The 19792-nt window shown below is 37.6% G+C and overlaps 1 protein-coding gene across 1 annotated transcript in view; it reads left to right on the top strand.

Annotated features, from left to right (window-relative positions):
- The window catches only part of LOC149287583 (partitioning defective 3 homolog B-like), a 532650-nt gene that overhangs the window by 32137 nt on the left and 480721 nt on the right, over positions 1-19792 (top strand). Inside the window, exon 2 of the mRNA XM_089492770.1 lies at positions 2189-2290. Within this exon, the coding sequence (XP_089348896.1) occupies positions 2189-2290 (102 nt within the window). The remainder of the gene's footprint in view (positions 1-2188; positions 2291-19792) is intronic.

The following is a 19792-nucleotide window of genomic DNA, read 5'->3' on the forward strand; positions in this document are numbered from 1 at the left end:
TTACACATCCATGCTATCACACACACACACACACATTAATTCACAAATATTTATTCACTAATTCACAGATAATCATTCACTCATTCAGATATTCATTCATACATTGATACTCATTAATTCCCTCATTCAGATACTCATTTACATATACTCATTCACAAACATTAATTCACTCACTCCTTCACAGATACTCATTAATTCACTAACTCAATCTCAAATACTCCTTCATACAGCCTCCCCTTACCTGAACAACTGAAGATGTTAAAGTATGTGCCGCTCGCAGACCAACCTGTTCTACTGTACAGGGAAGCAGATGCGCAGCAGGGTCATGTGACGTACGCCACGTACGTAACGTGACTCTGTTGGATTCCTGCGTCCCTGGCTCGCGCGCGTCTACCCAGTAAGTAGTGGGCCCCGCGGAATAGATCGTGGGTTTGCCCGGGCCCCCTAGAGTGGCGGGCCCGGTCGCAGTTTTTGCAGGATTAAGGGGTAGGTGTGCCCCCTTTGTCCTGCGTTATAGACGGCCGTAGAGGCCGCATAGGCCCAGTCAGTTCGGTCTTGATTGGGCCTATTTTAAGGTAGGGGCCTGGAGCTTCATCTCCATCAGCCCCTACGTGAATCCGGCCCGATGGCCAGTCCGGGCCTGCCCTCAACCACCTAACAGAATATGAGCTTGCAATACCATTTGATACCATATCATTTCTCTCTGTACCAGTATATCTTACTGAATGTGTTTTTTTTGCGCTAGTGCTGGGGCTGCATAAACAATATGTAATAAATGCCTGTACTTTGTAGCATTCATAAAGCAACCGTTCCCTTGCCAGAGAACAGTGAATATTTTGAAGTTCTCAGTACGTGGTAGGACTGATGAATGTTGGGAGTAATTTTCTTGCCTTTATTCCTTAATTTTGTTTAAATGATAGATAGAAAATGCTTATTTACATGTGCTCAATCAAAATTATTTCTGAAAGCTACCAGTAAAATTAATCATTATTTGTTGTTCTCTGTATAATATTTAGGTATCAGCCTGGAAATGAAGAATTATAAATCATTATGTCACAAGTTATATTCATGAGTTAAAACCGAGGTTGATATTTTTTTTATTTTGTTTTTCACTTTGCCAGTCATTAACGATTAAGAGTGTTAGTTGAAAAAAGCAAGAAATAAAATAAAACTTTTTTTTTTTTTTTAAACATTAGACATTTTTTATTTTAAAGAATTAGACAAGACATGTATGATACTTTCAAAGAAATATATGAATGATGGTTTAGTTTATTGCTAGAAAGCCATCCTTCCAAAAATGTTGATGTTTCACGCTGCCTTATGGAAAAGAAACACGAGGGCTTATAGGGCAATCAGCGTTGCTTTTTCAATAAAGGTACAGCTGGACTTGAAGGCGGCACTTTAATATCAGAGCTTTAAAAAGTAAAATTCCTTTCCATCCTCTCTTCTTGCATTTACCGCTTATGTGATTAAATGAAGCGTTAGAAATACTGTTCCTAGAACGACTGAATGGCCAGTCCCTTCCCATAGTTAATTAAAGCCTTGTTCATATTTTTTTTCTTGGGAGTAGTTGTCATGTGACACAAAAGTAGGCACATGTTTTTGTTTATTTCACATAAAAACATAATTTTTTATATGCTTAAACATTAAGAGGAAAGAATAAAATGACAGATCTACTAATGTTTGTGTAATACACAAGAGGGCTCTGTTAATATATTTTGTCTGTAGATTGTAAGCTTGTTTGAGCATCGCCCTCCTCACCTGTTATTTCAAGTAACTTGTTATATTACACACTATTTGTTATGTCCTGTCTACCCATTGTACAGCGCCATGGAACTTGATGGTGCTATATAAAACAAATAATAATAAACACATTAAAAGTGGTATTTTTTTTAGTCTTAAAAAATACATAATCCTTACTTAAAGTACAGAATCATTTTCTTAAAATAATAGATTTCAAAAATGTTAACCCAACCACCAGTTAACTGTGTCCAAAAAGTAAGGTTTCCATAATTGCTTTCTTGAAAGAAAAAAGAAAAAAAAGTTTAAGTGGGTGTTCAAAAATCTTTTTACCTTTTAAACTCAATGTGCACAGTCCAAACTTAATAACACCAAAGTAGAGGGGGAGGCTGTTGGCCACTAATATAATATTAATAAGTAATATTTTGAATGATATTTCTTTTTTTAGGAACCTGGATACTGGGTGAAGATCCATCATTTAGAATACAAAGACGGAGGCATTCTAGACCCTGACGATCTCGTAGCAGATGTTGTAGAAGACAAGGACAAGGTAAAAAAGAATTTTCCATGTCAACTATTATATCTGATTTCAGGGGTTTCAAACTGAACAACTTATGCTGATTAAGTATAACGTACAGCATCATCGGTTCACTGTCAAATGCTAGCAACAGGTACAACTTTGTAGCACAGAAGAAGCAACATTCACTCAATAAATAGAATGGAAAACAGAACATCGAAAGCCTGAACCCATACAATTGCCACAGCTAGTAAATGGCTTTGAAATATTAAATTATCTTAACTGACTAATTTTATTACAAAGGTTAACAAAGTGTATGAACTGTTTTACTGGCCATTAATTGTGTTTAAGTGACAGTTATGATTTAACAAGTTCACCAATTGCATACAATCTCAATCAAAATTTGTCTCCTAACTTTACACACCTTCAAAAGTATGGTACTTTCCATTCAAGATCGGTTTAACCAGTATACGGCGCAAATGTTTCACTGGCTTAACTTTTTCAATTCAAGCACGCAAACAGCTAATCCGTCCTTAATTCAGCTAAAAGAGTGTTGCGCTTTGTACTCAGTATTGCTCATTTAACCACTTGTGCTCAATTTTTATTCTTTGGAGACAAAATGACACCTGCTTCTAATGTTCTAGATCATATAGCTCTGCACTATGCAGAATTTATACAAAAAGGTCCCTCCCTTCTTGTGCCCAATCTATTTTTCCACATTGCCACATGTGCAGCCAATGAAGTGGTAATATGTTGTGACATTGGACGGGACTGTTAAGGGGAAAGTAACTCAAGGCAAATTGAGATTTCAGCATCAGCATAGGAAAGGGTTCTTCATCGTAAGAACAATAAAAATATGGAATTCTCTGCCTGAAGATGTTGTATTTAACTCTGTGGATATTTTTAAGAAAGGTCTGGGTGCTTTTCTGGTTAAGCATAACATAAAGGGCTACAACTGTTACAAGGACAATAGTATTAGAAAGTTGATCGAGGGAGTAATCTGATTGCCGCTATGTAATCAAGAAGGTATTTTTTTCCCTGTTGTGGCATAATTGGCAATTGCCCCAAGTAGCGTTTTTTTTTTTTTTGCCTTCTTTTGGATCTTTTAGAAGTGGATATGTGTGAAAGGTTCAACTTGATGAACTTAAGTCTTTTTTTTCAACCTACTGTACTATACTATAGGTGGATTCTAGTAAGTATGTATAGTTTACCGTATTTGCTCAAATATGAGAAGTTGCTCTGAAAAATACCCCTCGTCTTATATTCGAGGTTGTCTTATAATCAGACCTCAAATAGAGGTCTGACTATAAGACTAAGATCCAGATCCCCCGCAGCGCTGAAGGGGACCTGGATCCTCCTCTCTGGCAGCCGTAAGACAACCTCCGCTGCTGCAGACACTTCCTCTGGGGCTTCTATGACTGAGTGTCACATGACCTTCCATTGCTCCATCATAAAAGCCCCAGCGGAAGTGCTGGGCGGAAGGGGAGGTTGTCTGCGCGCATCGCCGTTCACCGGCTGCCAGAGAAGAGCACCCCCGCAGCGCTGCAGGGGACCTGGATCATCCTCTCTGGCAGCCGGTGAACGCGAGATAACCTGCGCTTCTGTCCAGCACTTCTGCTGGGGCTTCTTTGCCTAATTCTTTTTTTTATACAGAAAAGTACACTGTTTTTTTTCTATAAAATTACTGGCATATTTATCTGGATCATGTTTTTTTTTGATACAGTGCTTTTTTTTGTATAACTGATATCACTGATTATTGGACAAAAGGATAAATATGGAGTAATCCTCATGGAAACCAGTGGAATCTTCCTGTGGTTTCTCCACTAGGCAAGTTACAGATTCCCGCTTTATAAACTTGACCCAGTGGGCTTATAATTAAAGTTGACCTACTGAGATTATTTTTCAGAACACTTGTGGGTGAGTAGAAGGGAGGGGCAGCAAATGTATTTGATTACGCTTGCCCTGACACCATGAGTCTCAGCTTTGATAAGTTTAACTTTAAAACAATTTATCTTGAAAACAATTACAGTGATTGAGAGGCAGTAAACACGAGTTATAGGTAGTTTTAATTAACTAGCCGAGCTAAGAGCTATGACGGCAACAGTTCCCCTTTTAAAATCCTGTCTAATGATCTAATGTGGTGAGTAGCAAGCCAATTTTAGTTAAGAGTGAGAAACAGTAGGTAGATAAAATGGAAAAAAAATAACCAGTATTGCAATGTTAACTGGATTAAATCCACATAGTTCTTAAGAAAAAAATCAGAGGAAAGGGTAATTTTACATTTTTGGGGAGACGAACATACCTTCAACATTCACATATTGTCCGGACAACATCGGCACTTGTTTATTTCTTGTTGGATGCTCCATAATGAGGTATGGGGAAGTTTTTTGGATTTGTACAGGATGTTTTTACTTCATCCCAATCTCAACATCTGTATCTGTTGGAGAAAATAATAAAATCATTGCTTGTATCTTGCAGTATTTATTTTCAGTGCTGTTTTGGGGCACTGCATAAATATTCACTTAAGCTGATTATGTATTAGACAAAGGCATCTGTTTTGCTGAGTGGCATAACATATCTTTGATACACTGTATATGTGTATGTATATGTGTGTATGTATGTATGTATGTATATATATAAAGCATTTTTGTACTTTAATATGAAGTCCTGCGAGTGCTCCTATTTTCTGCATGGATGTCTAAGTGTGTATATATATATATATACACACACACACACACACACATTCTAAAAGTTTGGAGTTCTTGTTTGAACAAACAGCAAATTTTGTCCTTTAAAATTATATCAAATGGATTAACTGTCATGCAGGGGATCAGATATTATGGCTCAGCCAGCCACCCCTCAAACACACACACACACACACAAATAAAATCAATGAAATTTCATACAAAAAATATACAAATAATTAAAATGAAAGTAAAACCTCCCACAAACATATTTTTGTTATAGAGATGTTGTGGACCTGCTTTTGTGGAATACAACTACCCTCAGCCAAGCACCGAAAATTAACGTTATCGCTTCCTTTGCCAGTGATTGGTGACCAACTCGTTGCATGAAATGTGTCCAAATGCTTCTAGTGAAAACCCCTGGGTTGTCGCATACTATTGTGGGGGTATTTTGAGCTGGTGGGCTACTAAACAGTCCCAAATGAGACATAGGCATCACAAAGTAAAATTTTGGAAATGGAAACAGGTATGTTCCAGTTAGACCCCCGTAACTTCCTAAAACATTTAAAAAAACTTTTTATGTTGGGTTTTTCAAAGTTAGGACACTTGCATTAATATATTTTGTGGTATTTTGGTGAACGGAACTGCATTGGGGACCACTTTCATAGCAAAATATTAGAAAGAAACCTTTTCATTATTTTAAACTTTTATTCATAGTAACTGGTGGACAATACATCTAAAAAGTATCAAAAGAAAACTCTATCTGCCCTAGAAAACCAGACACTATATATAATTTGGTGTGGGTCTAAAAGAAGGCTTAACATCCGTTCTTCTGTAGAAAGGGTGTCGGGGATGTTAGGCGGCCCCTTTATCACTGAAATGTCTGTTTGAATGAGTTCCTAATGTTTTATATGTATGTATGAGGTGACTACCACACGAGTGCCCCACAGCACTAAAGCAATTGTTAAATGTTTAAATCGCAGAGAATTTACTTGCCTGAAATAAATGGCTTTGTTTGAAGTGATCTACCTGATTGCAGAAGTAGGTATAAATCACCCTCCATGTGACTTCATTTCAGGGCTATTGCAGTAATAATTATTTAGACTTAGTCCAAGACAGGTTGTGGTAAAATATGGAGTCACACAAACTTTCAAGACAAAGTTTTCAAGACCCTCTTCTGAAGCCAAAAAGCGGCAACACATTGGAAGCAATCATTCCAAGGAACCGCTTTCTTTTTATGTAACCCCCAGTTTGAATTTATCATCACACCTAGTATCACGTTTATGTTGAAACAATATTTTAACGTGAACGCATGCAAAGTGGTTGGACACACGCGTTCTTAAAGGTACCCTCCCGCCATCACATGCACTTTAATGCATATAATAGCTTGGTGTCTAACTTTTTTGCATGCGTGCAAATGCATTTACGGATTCACAAGAACCCCCTCTATGCATTCGCTCTGTTTCCTTAGATATTTGTTTGGTCGAACGCATCTCCTATGCAATAGTTGCCATGTGCATAACCTTTTTGTTTTTCAGTAGAATTTCATTTAACATAATTTCCATAAATAAGAAGTATTTTTGTTCCAAAACACTAGCACTTCCTGATAGTGTATATTGATGAGCATATGTTTGTTGGAATACGCTTTGAAAATGAAATTTTTGTATGGGAATGACTGATTTTGGGGTTTTTATTAGTAAATGAAATATGTCATTAAGTACATTGTGCATCTTTATCTCGCAGACATATTCCATGCTCTGTGGACGACAGTCACTTATGTTTATTGTCTATTTGCAGAATGCACTAAAAACAGCCATTCTGGTAGCGTTTCTTTTAGTGCTTTCTCTGCATTTTTTAAGTGCTTCAGTAATGATGCAGAACGAGGGAGTGAATATCAAACATATAATTTGTACTATATGTAGTTTAGACAGCGTCAGCAATCTTACTTTTTATTACGTTAGGAAGTCTTTGTCATCTACAGGTTGTGATGCACGTTCCAGTGAGATGTACGCTGAGTGTATCGCCTGTAATGTGTGTTAATAATCATTGTCAGGTCATGTTGTTTTGTAAGTAGTGCAGTTTTCTTTGTTCATTAAAATAAATGTTAAAATACAGGAAAGAGCAATTTTATTGTGCGGCAGTCAATAGGGCACCCCATCCTGAACTTTTATTTGTACATACCCACCATAGATTTCTTTTTATAGTGGAAGCCCGTAAACCATGTCATTACCTTCAGTCCATTAATTCTTCCCCCCCCCTACCCCATCCATGCTTGGTTATTATTATTAATGTATTGTAATTCACATTAATAAAAACCACATTCGTGTACCTTAACCTACCCTGAAATTTGCATGTTATGTTTAAAGATGTAGTTAAACAACATAGCAATCAAAAACGTATTCTTCTAATTTTTCTTTTTGTTTGATGTCTCTTGTTTTTTAAAAGTTGAATCGAGTGTGGTGTTTGAAATACAGTTAATGGATTTGTTTTCTGGTCTTCTCTTACAGCCCTAATCAATGGGCCATTGTGCTTGTACTATATTCCTTGCCTTGTCAATAGGTGGCATGGCAGAGATTAGCTGATGTAGTGCTGTCTTGTAAATCTTACCAAGGTTCACGTTCTGGATGATCAGAGCATAATTGTAGGTAGCACTATATCAGCTCCACGTGCTCTCCCCATTCTACGTAAACTGTGTCGTGTTCAAACGCTACTTGACTCATCATTGATTGGACTATAATTTACCTAAAAGGTGACATTATAGCATTTTAATGGTTTCCTCTACTGAAGTCGTCTGTCTTCTTCTCGCTCCACCTTTACGAAGACTGCAAGAATCAACCAGCTTGCACACAAGTCAATAAATGAATCTAGAGAAATAATCATGCAAATCTTTTAAAGCTTTGATGCTTGTATGCTTTTTTTAATCTGCAAATCCCATTACATAGGTTTATTAAATATACAGGACTTGTAGGATTTGGTCTGGTGGAAAGTGGCAAACATGGAACAAAAAAGAAAAATTCTTTTGGTTGCTATCTAAATTGTACCACTTAGCCAGCAGTATTACTCATTACACTAGAACTGGGTGAACCAACATGGGCTTGGCCCAGCTCATTAGAAAGCGAAGACTGCCAACTGGGGTCAAGTTGGATAAAAATTATTTCTTTGCTTTCATTTTTGGTTCTTTTGCACACCCAGAGATACTTCTGGATTGCATCTTACCTCAGCCTCCGCGAGCCAAGCTACAGCTTTCTGGTCCACTGGCATAATACAAAATACTTGGGCCCCTGCAAACTGAGGAGCCCCTACCTGTGTATGGATCCTGTTTCAGATATTAATGGCAGTGCCTTGGTCATAAGCTAGTTGTATATTAGTACAATACATATTGTGTAATGTACTTAATAGCAGATTACAGCCCGATTCGCAAGAGCTGCAGAGGTCTGTTACACTCCTGCTTTATGGATAACCCCCATAGGCTTGGTAGCACAGGGTATATATTCAGCTGTGTTGTGGGTACTGTACATTTAAGGAGCATAATTGCAAACATTGCTTATTGCCCTTAGTGTGGATATATGGTAAAGAAAATTGTGGATCAAGAAAATATTTTTCCCTAAGATCTAAATGAGCGTATATTAATCAGAATACTGGAAAACATGATTCTACTTAAAGGCACATAACACCCTTTTTTTGTTGCTTGATAACCATTTTAGTACTCGGGACAGCATATTAAAATACTGAATACTGTTTGATGGTTCTTTAATCTCAGAAGCTGCTTGATGAGTGACCTTGTTATTATTTTCTTGTAATGAGGAATCATTTATCTGGAATTACAGCAGTTTGCTGCCACGGGGTTGCTTGTAATCTGTCTCCTGTATCATCTCCGAGTGATGCCCTGTTTATTGCAAACTGAATTGAATCTTGCTATCATTATCTCTTACATTTAACTGACATGTTAATATTGAGTCAACAGATGAGACTTGCTTTGTAATTGCCTGAAACCTATCCAGATTCCACACTCTGAGCACTGAATATAATAAGGGGTTATGTGAAAACATGTCATGAATCTGAAAATGATGTGTACGATATCAAATTAAAGACTGTCCTCTAATGTTTATATACACTAAACTGTTGACAAGGGATATTTTGCCTGCATTAGACATGTGCAATTTATCATGCTACTTTATTGCTTGTGATGAAGGATGCTGTTAGAGTGCTAGTATTTGGTTCGTGTTACAAAATGGAAACTTTTAGATAACAGATTTTTATGTATTTTTAATCAAAGTGGTTGTATGCCTAACTCTGTTAGAATTAGTAAATACAAGCAAGGTACTGGGCTATGCAACTTCTGTGATCAAACCACACCTAAAATATTGTGTACAGTTGTGGGGAGTTTGCGTGATTGTGCACTGTTGTGGGGAGGTGGCGTGATTGTGTACTTTACACTTTATAGTGTGCCAATAGCATTTATAAATATGTAGCCCTCTATAGGTATCTGTAGATACCTACCTGGCCTGATGCACTACTGAGTTTGACACCTCTGGTGTAGACTGTATACAGGTAGCCCTAACTTTGAGTCTGCATTTTAAGACTACATCGCTATAATTGTGTATGCCCCTTTCATATTCTCTGCTTCATCACTTCTACCAAACTGAAATCTACCATTGGTGTGATTTAGTGGTGTTGCCATGACCACGTGGGGTTTGACAAATATGATTTTGTGTATGACTGCTGCCAAGTTACATGCATAGCCTAATCTCTTCTGTCACCCACAGTAAATAGTCCTCTTAAAGGTACAAACTAGCCCTCATATGTACTTCAATGCATGATTTTATTTCACATTGTTTTACATGAAAATGCAGAGAGAGATTCCTTATTATGTGTTTAGCGTGCTTCACTGCTTCCCAGCTCCAGCTCCAGTTCCTGGCAGAAGATACATTTAGTGAGGGACTCTCCTCCATTGACCTAAAGCGCTCACTCTTATGGATTTCCAGGGGGTCTGAAGAGACACCCCCGCCGCACACTGCTGCCCTGGGTGTGATCAGCAATGTTCGTTTACAATCATGAGCAAAAAAAGATTTTTATAACCCAAGAATGAAGGCCTCAATGAGTTGCTTCCCTACTATTCAGAGGAAGGCTAGATGCATAGCAAGCTGTTATTCAGGAATATTTAAAAGGACACCGAAAATGTCACGTCTTTGTTAGATGTAAAATATAGCAACCAATTTTGTTATGGGCGATGAAACCATTTACTTATTGCAGTGGGACGTTTTAATTTCCATGGTTAACGAACACAAACTTCTTTTAATGAAACATTACATGATAGTCATCTGTCAAAACATGCAAAAGCATTTTGCATAATTAAATCATACTCCATAGCATAAGCAAAAATAAAGAAATAAAACGGCAACAACAAAACTTTTGCTGTTTGTGACTAATGCCTCTTTTTAATTCACATCACAGGTTTAGTAATCAACATGTCTCAAGCCACTGACTAAGGAAATTGACAGTAATGGCTGCTGTTACCTGACTGATTGCATTGAAACTATTTCCTGTTTTTACTGTGAACATTATTACAGATTCAGCCACCACAACAAAAAGAGGGCTGCAAAGAACACATTTGTTTAACTCCTTTAACACTGTCAGTCGAAGGAGGTGAGAAGTGGGGAAACGAGGCTGAAAAAGACATGTCCATCTAAGTTCCACCTTTCCAACATACCCCTTATTGATCAGATGAGGGCCAACAATACCACGTTTGCTCATTAAAGGGAAAGAAAATTACATCTTGGTTTAAGTGGGTTATACAAGGCCCTTGGCTGGCCTGTTCCTGAATACAACCTAAATATGTTACAGAAAGATTGGGGTTTAATCAGAAATATAAAAAGAAAGTACTGATAGCTTGGTGGGTTTTATATGCCTGTTAGGTTTAATAAAATATAATAGTAGCTACGTTGTTGAAGAGCAAGAAATGTGCCGTAAGTAAAGGGTTAACATTTGCAAATGACTAGAGAAAGGTGTAGGTCAGGCAGAGAATAGAATTTTAATTGGGTAGACCTGACACCATCAACTCATCTAACTTCATTTGCACATGAATAGCTCCTCGGTTTAGCCGGTCATCTGAATATGAGGTCAGGTTTATGGTGTCAAAAATGGGTCTGGTTATGAAATGGAAAAATAATTTTTTCCTTTTTTCATTTACACTTTTGATAGCAATTCTACTAATATAGTGCATTTCTCAGCTTGTGACACATGTTTTTTTTTGTGTTTGGTTCTCTTGCGAAGATGAACATTGCAAAAATGGGAAAGTGCATCAACTAAAAGATCAAATAATTACCAAATATGGTATGTGACTGTAATGAAACACATGTTTTTGCCTGAAAGATGCCAATTTAGCCCTTCTCATTTGATGAAACTGTCTACATGTGCTGCATGACTGTCTAGCTACAAAGGGATTTGCAGATATCATTTCAATGCTGCACCCATGATTTAATAGAAATTGTAGCCCAGTAAAATATGCAGGTTTAGTCGGTCAGCCTTGCAATACAGAAAGTTTGTATCCTGTGGCTTTTTAGGGATTTTATTTTCGGAGTTAGGGAAAAAAAACCCCAATATGATAAGGAAAGTCAAATTGAGAAATACAGCCATACAAAACTTACAAATAAAAAAATGCTTCCTTAAAATTACTGTAATAGGAGATGACTAAGGCTAGGTTTCCACTTGGGTTTTTGTCCTGCGTTTTTTTTCTTGATGAAAAACGCCAAGAAAACTGCCACTGCATTTTTCTGCGTTTTGGCGTTTTTTTCTGGAGTTTTTTCTGGCGTTTTAGCCTTTCTGTGGAAATTGCTTTTTTTGACCTTAGGCAGTTTTTCCAGCCTTTACAAGTTAGAAGTTTCACCCAGCTAAAAGGGATTAGGATAAATGGCAAGTATCTGCCCCCTGATGTCATTTACTTGGTAGAGTTCTACTTAAACGCCCCGGCGGACCCTTTTGTCACTTTTCTGTGGTTTGTAAGGCATGCTTTATTCCGAATGTCTGCTCCTCTAGGAAGATTGGCCCCAAATGATGGTGCAAATTGTTTGCTGTTGCTTTTGGCACGCAGGATCCAGTTGATGTGTCGCGTATGTTTGTTTGTAATGGCATGTTTGTTCCAAATGGTGTAGAATTCAATATTGTGAAACTGTTTGTTTCCAGCCTATTTCTCGTAGGACACACAGATACTGGGTCCATCCTCTGCATTGTAACTGTGGAAAAAACGCCATAAAAAATGCCAAGGCAATAAACCCACATGGCTTTTTCATGGCGTTTTTTCTCTCCCATAGACTTCTATTGGAGAAAAACGCCAAGATTTCCTTGCAAAAAACGCCAGAGTGTCAACATGCTGCGATTTTGAAAAACTGCCACAGAGCCCAAAAAAGCAGAAAAACGCCAAAGAGGACTGAAAAAACGCCAAACAAAAAAACGCCAAGTGGATATGGCATTCTGCGATTTCCTATTGAAGAACAGCTAACATCTGGCTGCTGCGTTTTTTCACTAAAAAAACGCCAGGTGGCGCTATTGGCGTTTTTATGGGCGTTTTTAGCTAAAAAAAACCAAGTGGAAACCTAGCCTTAGAGTGACAGTTTAATGTCCCGGACACCCTCACTAAACGAGAATGCATATGTGAGTGCTTTATTTTTTATTTATTTTGGAGAATACACATTAAAGCTTTTAGCTGACACTGAAGCTCTTCTCCTCTGTGGTCTCGCTATTTTTGCCAGCAGCCAATCAGTGGCAGGAAAACGCTCCCGGTTAAATGTGGAGTGCTTTCCTCACATGCTCATGGGGGTCTGGACAGGCTTCCACCCACAGCTTACCCTGAGCCAATGCTGGATCTAACTTGGGGAGAGTATGTCATGAGCAAGGAGATGTGTTCAGCCGGCAGTAGGGAAGGGGCGAGTGCATATGGTAAATTTGCAAAAGGGACCACACAGCCATTGCATGCATTCGTATGATGTTTGGAGCCTCCCCATAAGTTATTTAACTTGCTGTTGGGTTGGTTGTGCTATGAATGCCTGTCCTTAATTATGTTAAAACTAGGCTTAATATCTTACATAAAACATCATGTAAAACATGAAAAGCAGGAGAATGGTTAGAGGCTGGGTGCTGACCAACAGATGTCACTGCACAATTTCCAGGAAAAGGAGAAAAATAACAGTCCCTTTAAAGCACTGTTATACAACCTAGGACATACACAGTCCCCTGCTGGCTGCATCCTGCATGGGTCTTCTCTACCAGATGTAATAACTCACATGAGTGACAAGCGAAACATAGACTATTTAACTTATTATGGAAACTTATACTAAACCTTGTGAATTTTACACTTCATAAGCACACAATGGCTCCCAAACCACAGAGACATTCTTAGTGAGAGAGAATTAAACTATAGGAAAAGACCCTAAGGGACCGGATAATCTTGAAAAGAAGCCAATTATTATATAGTGAAACTGGAAATCCTCTAAGTGATCTTTATCTACTCTAGGTTTTTAGTGTATTAACTAAATCATCATACATATTTCTTTGCATTAAGTGTAAAACAAATTGAAATCTGAAACTCTGTAATATTGTGTTGAATTAGACAAGTGGAATTTTTTCATTTTCTTATCAGAATATAATTTTTTTTATGGAGCCAGACTAAAAGCGGAAAAAAGGCGATGTATTTTCCCAAGACTTAAAGATATTATATAACACTTTGTCACGGATGTAAAGCGATAAGTAGGAGGAAGATACAGGAAAGAGAGAATTTTGATGCCAACTACTTGTCTGTCACGTGTTTAATCATTTAAATATTTGTACCTAACGTCAGACCGGAATGTAAAAATGTCCAACACGAACAGCTATTGACTGCCAAAGTCCCCTGGAAACAAGAAGCTGTCTTAACTATAAATGGATGATGACTTTACGAAATGCTGCTGAGTATTTCATTCCAGGAGTTATGAGACAGAATTGCATTGTAAGCTATCTGAATTTGGCTAATCATTGTACAGCCAGAACATCGTTATTTCTATCTAACAGAGCCAGCAAATTGCAAAACTTTAAAAGGAATCTGTCATTTTCCAACACCCATATTCTTTGTATTAGTTCTAACTAGACTTGTGCATTCATATTCGGGTGAACATGAAAAGGAACACAAATGTTGCGTTTTCGTTGTTGAAACCGAATACAAAATAAACAAACATGGCAGCGGGTAAACGTACACGAAGACGAAGAAGCGCAACAAGAAGAATCTTCGTGTTCGTCTTTGGAAATTCTCTCCTCGCTATTTGTGAATTTGACTCTGAATTAGCATCCTGGAAATGTAATAAATACATTCTTCTGTCTTCTGAAAGGACTAAGAATATTATTTTACAACATGCTGTGTATTATAAAATCAATTATTTGCTAGATTTAGACTGTTGCCCTGCATCAGAGTCATGATCATATTTCAATTGTACTTGTAAAAAAGATATTAATGGATTCTTGAGTAAAGTCAGGTTGGAAGATCTTGCAGAAATTGCCTGTGGATTTTCCTGGTCGGGCTCAATAAACACATTGGATATGGTGTACCTTCACAACGATTGGATATGGTGTACCTTCACAACGATTGGATCTAGGTACCTTCACAACGATTGGATCTAGGCACCTTCACAACGATTGGATCTATGCTATTACATGACAGTAGATCTGTAGATGAATGCGATCTGTAATTGGCAAAGAGAACAGTCTATATCTCCCTACACGAAAAGGTCCTTCCCTTAAGGTAATTTGAATTGGTACTGTCATCCGTTGTTTACAAAGACTGATTATGGATACCACCTACGGTATAATTGCTTTTCTTCCAGGATCAATAAAGCATTTTTAATACATGCACCATATAAATATTTATGTAGAATGTAAATTAACTGATTAGTCAGTTCTTTGAACTGTCTGATTACAGTGCCGTTATAATGGTTGCATCTTAAATCTCTAAATACCAAATGATAGCATAGCCTAGTTTTTCAAAATGTGTTAAGGGTTAGCATTTCCCCACTCACTAGAAAAGCTCATGAGGACTGGAATTGTGCAAGCAATAGGCCAGGCTGGTAGCCCATGGGTTATTTTAACTGAGACAGTTTATAATTGCACAGTGAAACAGACTGTCTCAGATCAATCTTGGTGATGACTGTACTAAGCAGATCAGCTTTATAGAGCTTCCTTCTGATGTAAGTTAATGGAGAAGTTTAAAGTTTACTTATTTTTCTTTTTTCATTTATTATCTGATATTAAATTAGTTATTTAATCAATATTGTAAGTGTTGTTACCAGTATAAAATCTCTTGTGTTTTATGTTTTTGTTCACATCAGCAGAGGCAGAATACCATAAAATTGAATCCTAAGAGCAATGGCTGTAATAGAAAGTATATATTTATCATATGAAGTTATCACATTTTTAGTTACTCATGGATCAATTTGCTGCCACGACAAAAAAATTAAAACGTTGGTCTGCAGCCATTTTTGTAATTTGGCAGGATGTATATTGTTGAGAAACACAAGGTTCTTTATTCTGTGTCTTCCGATATAAAAGCTGAGCAGAAAATGACCGCTGTACATTTTTATGAACTTGTGTCTTGGAAGTGTAATGACTACCAACTGATGGCAACCCAGCAGTGACCCAAGAGGTTTGCCCAGCCTTAAAACATATTCTTGCTAAGGATCTTGCTAGGAACATAATTACCATATTGGCTCGAATATAGGCCGCACTTTTCCCCCCCACTTCTAAGTCTTTAGTGGGGTCTAGCGCCCGACGCCCGGGACATGCAGTTCCGGGCAGGCAGCAGGGTTAGGATACAGATCCCCCTTAGCGGTGCAAGGGACCTGCATCCTACTCTCTGATATGCTGAGACAGCCTCCCCTGCCGGCACTGGAGGTTGTCTAAGCGCATCGTGCAGACGTTCACCGGCAGCAGCAATGCGCGTAAACAGCCTCCGCTGCCGACACGTCTGCACTATGTGCTTTAACAATCTCCCTTGCCGGGAATTCCCACGGGGGGAGTCCCGGCAAGGAAGATTGTTAAAGCACATAGTGCAGACGTGCCGGCAGCGGAGGTTGTTTACGCGCATCGCCGCAGCCGGTGAACGTCCGCACGATGCGTTTTACCTCTGCCCCCGAGACTTACCAGAGCAGACTCCCGGGTGTCTTGCGGGGCCGGCGGGGGACATCTACGCAATACGCGTATACAACTTCCGGTGCCGGCACATCCGCTTAGGGTGCGGCCTATATACGGGGGCGGCCTATATCCGAGCCAATACGGTATTTACTTTGTCAGTTTTTACTTACTTTACTTAAATTTTTTCTAAATTAAATGCTGCATTCCTGAAAATCCACACAAGTCTAAGAAGAACACTCGCTATGTAGCTTTAGTAGGTTATTTGTTCAGGAAGAATCACAGCCTGCTGTGCTTCGAAGGGAGTGTAATTGTAATAAGAACAGATACGATCATATGGATTTCTCTACTTGTATATACATATTTTCACAATATGGCACTTTGTGTTAATTATATACTAATCAATTCTGAGAAAAAAATGCAACAAAGTAAATACATTTGTTCTCTAACTATACATTATACTTTTAATGTACGAACAGAAAATAATATGCTAAAAATGTTGTTTCCTGCTGCTTTACAAAATGTATAAAAGCAATATATTTGGGTAATTCTGAACACTTTAAAGTAAATAAAGAAAGTAAAATATATTATTATTTAAAGGTTCAGAATTGAACCAAATGCAACGTTAGAAACATCTGTTGTATTACTGCTTCATGACCAAACGCGTCACAGAAGGAAATCAATGAATCATGTAAAATGTGCCTCAATTGTGCTTTTTTCCAGGGAATGTTAGTCATATGACACAAATACAATTATTGATAGGTTGTTGCTATAGAAACTGAAAAGGCTTCATAACAATTTCTGAGTTGTTTTTATTTCATTAAACCTTCAGAGGAAAGATTAAAGTGTCAGATCTGCTTTTAATAATAGGATTAAACACAGACAAAATGGGCATTTGATCAGGCAAAGATGGATGCTTGCTGGTTAATATGAAGCTTAATCACTAAAATGAAATAATGGAAGCGCATATCTAAACTGCTTAACATTTTACATTTTTTTTGTTTCAGCTCTTTTAAAGTAAAGCTATTATTTTGTTTAAATCTGATCCAGTTTAAAGTCTCACATTCTGTTCTGATGATCTATATCAGGGGTTTCCATGTTTTTTCTGCAGCGGGCCATTTAATCAGAAATCTGTGTGCGTTATTGAGAGAAAATATGGCTCAGCCTGCCCAAAAATTCACAATAATATGCAGTATTATTAAAATGCAGAGTGTATAATAAAATTGTAAAATTTAAAAAATATAAAACAAAATTGTGAGGCGGATAAATAATTGGTGACCTTAAGTGTCACTAATAATTGACCAGGTAGCAATAATTATTTATTATAAATACAATTTATTCATAATTGTGTGGGGGTTTTTTTTTTCCCCCTTTACCGTGGATGACCTGTCTCTGTGACAGCTGTTGCTTATGTGAGGGGGACATAAAAAGTTATAATGATCAGAATTGGTCAGGAGAGATCCGATCATCGTCAGCCCACTCCTGACTGGCTGTGTAGCAGTTTTGGTCCCCACAAGCATTACCCCCCGAGAATGCCCATCAAGTAGTGTTGGGCTCAGGGGCGCCTGCTACATTTTAACACAGGACGGATATAAGGAAAATACCCACAATGTATTTCTATTAGTATCAGATTACAAAAATACGCAAGACTAGAGTACAAATTATTGTGTACTTACATAGTGGTAAGCATTGAAGAACGGTGACTAATGACAATTTTTAAATAGTTGAGATAACGAGTAATACCTACTGATACTCATCTACATTATTAGTTATAAGCATATCCCAGGTGCAATGAGGTGGGCACCAATGTTGCTCAACATATTTAATTACATTATATGTTATCCAGCATCCTTGTTTAAAGGGATAGTCTAATGTCCCTGGCATCCGTACTGTAGATTACATATTAAAGTACTCTGAGGAACTCTAATCATCTATGCATTCTTCCAAAAAATTTTAAAATATTTACCTGACGCAATAATCCCAGCCGTGCCGCAAAAGTTTATTTCCTATATGATCAAAAAATGATTGTCCTGTCTGCTTAACCAGCCCATCAATGGCAGAAAAGAGACTTTACACATGCACACTGGGGGTCTAAAGACACTTTCATTCAGCGTTCACCAGAGCCAGCGCTGGAGGTGAATATGTCATATGAAGGGCCATGCATTTGGGCAAATGCATCTCCTGCAGGGCATTGGTTAAAAATATGTACTTGCTTTTGCAAACTATACCACATGTTCTTACATGAGTTCTAAAGCAGTGTTCTCATCTTAGATTTCTCATTTGCCAAACCTAGATCCAGTAGAACATTGGTGACAGGAGTTCCAAAATACAGTTAAAATGTAAAACCTAATCAGTGAGTGATAGCTGAATTTTGCAGAAATAAATATGTATGGAAATTTACTATAATTTAGACAGTATAACAGAAGTGTAACCTGTCACCTCTTCCTAATCATGTAGTCTGCCCTCCGTGAATAAATGTTTTAAAATGTGCCCTCTAGACCATTGATTCATGGATCTGATTATTGCATTCAGACTAAAGGCTGCATATGATGCCATGTTTTGGCTTTTGTGAATAAAAAGCATAAGAGGGGGTGATTCCAAAGCAGCTGTTACTAGGAGCAGCCACACCATGGGACTAACCTCTGTGTGCTCTGTTGGTTAATCGCATGTTTTTTAAAAAATAATGATACTTTACTTTTTTTTTTTAATATTGATAGTCAAGTACATCAAGAAGCCTCTTAACGCATTGCATACCCAACTTTTCTCTTTGTACTCTTGTCATCTTTATGATGAAAGGTGTTCTGATAATATTTTCTATAGTAATGCATTGTTAAGATGTCAATCAGAAAACAGTGAAACTAGAATTACTGTGTTGTCACACTAAGAGGAGTTTCATGAGTTTCCTAAAAGAAGCTTTAGCCATGCATGAGTGACAGGCGACAGATGATAAGATTCCATTATCAGCTCAGCATTATCAAAATGTTTTTTAACTCTTGTAAGGATACTATAATTTTCTGTCAGGAGGTTGAAGTTATTCTGTATGTGTCGTAGCAAATCTTTTTAGGTAATGTATTTGATGTAGCTCATGTTTCTTTTATCTGAAGTAGTACACGGAAAGAATATTAAAACTAATGAAAAAGAGATTGTTGCTGGGATAAAAAAAAGAAGATGGCACATTTCTAACTAAATGATGCATGGACAATTTTCCTAAGCCGATGAAGATCAGATCAAGAAACGTTGATGTACTTTTAATCGAAGCATTAGGTATGTGGTTTAAAGGGGAACATCTTTGATAAAATCAAAATACAACTCCGCACTGAGAAACATTTATCACATGTTCTATTATTATTTCTATTTAGTGTGCCATTTTTAAGCTACCCGTACTTCTTGAAAATGTACTTAATTTCCTGAAATTCCTTTGTGATGGTTTTGTTGGAATCCAGCTGTCAGCTCAAATAGGAAGCTGTTATATCTTTCTTGGACCCTGCCAGCATTGCTATAGACTCAAGCACTAGAGATGTCTTTTCAAAAGTGCAGGTCATCTGTAAAGCTTTTATCGCAAATATCTTGGGGAGAGTCAATTTAAAATATGAGATGGCAGCTTTTATGTAACTTGCGAGCATTAGGATCACAGATCGTTCCCCTTTAAAGGGTAAGAATTACTATCATAGATGCATCATAGATTTAAAGGGGAAGCCCCAAA

Source organism: Sceloporus occidentalis, unplaced genomic scaffold, assembly GCF_023333645.1.
Source record: "Sceloporus occidentalis isolate IW3139 unplaced genomic scaffold, rSceOcc1.0.p SCAF_59, whole genome shotgun sequence".
Taxonomy (NCBI): Eukaryota; Metazoa; Chordata; class Lepidosauria; order Squamata; family Phrynosomatidae; genus Sceloporus; species Sceloporus occidentalis.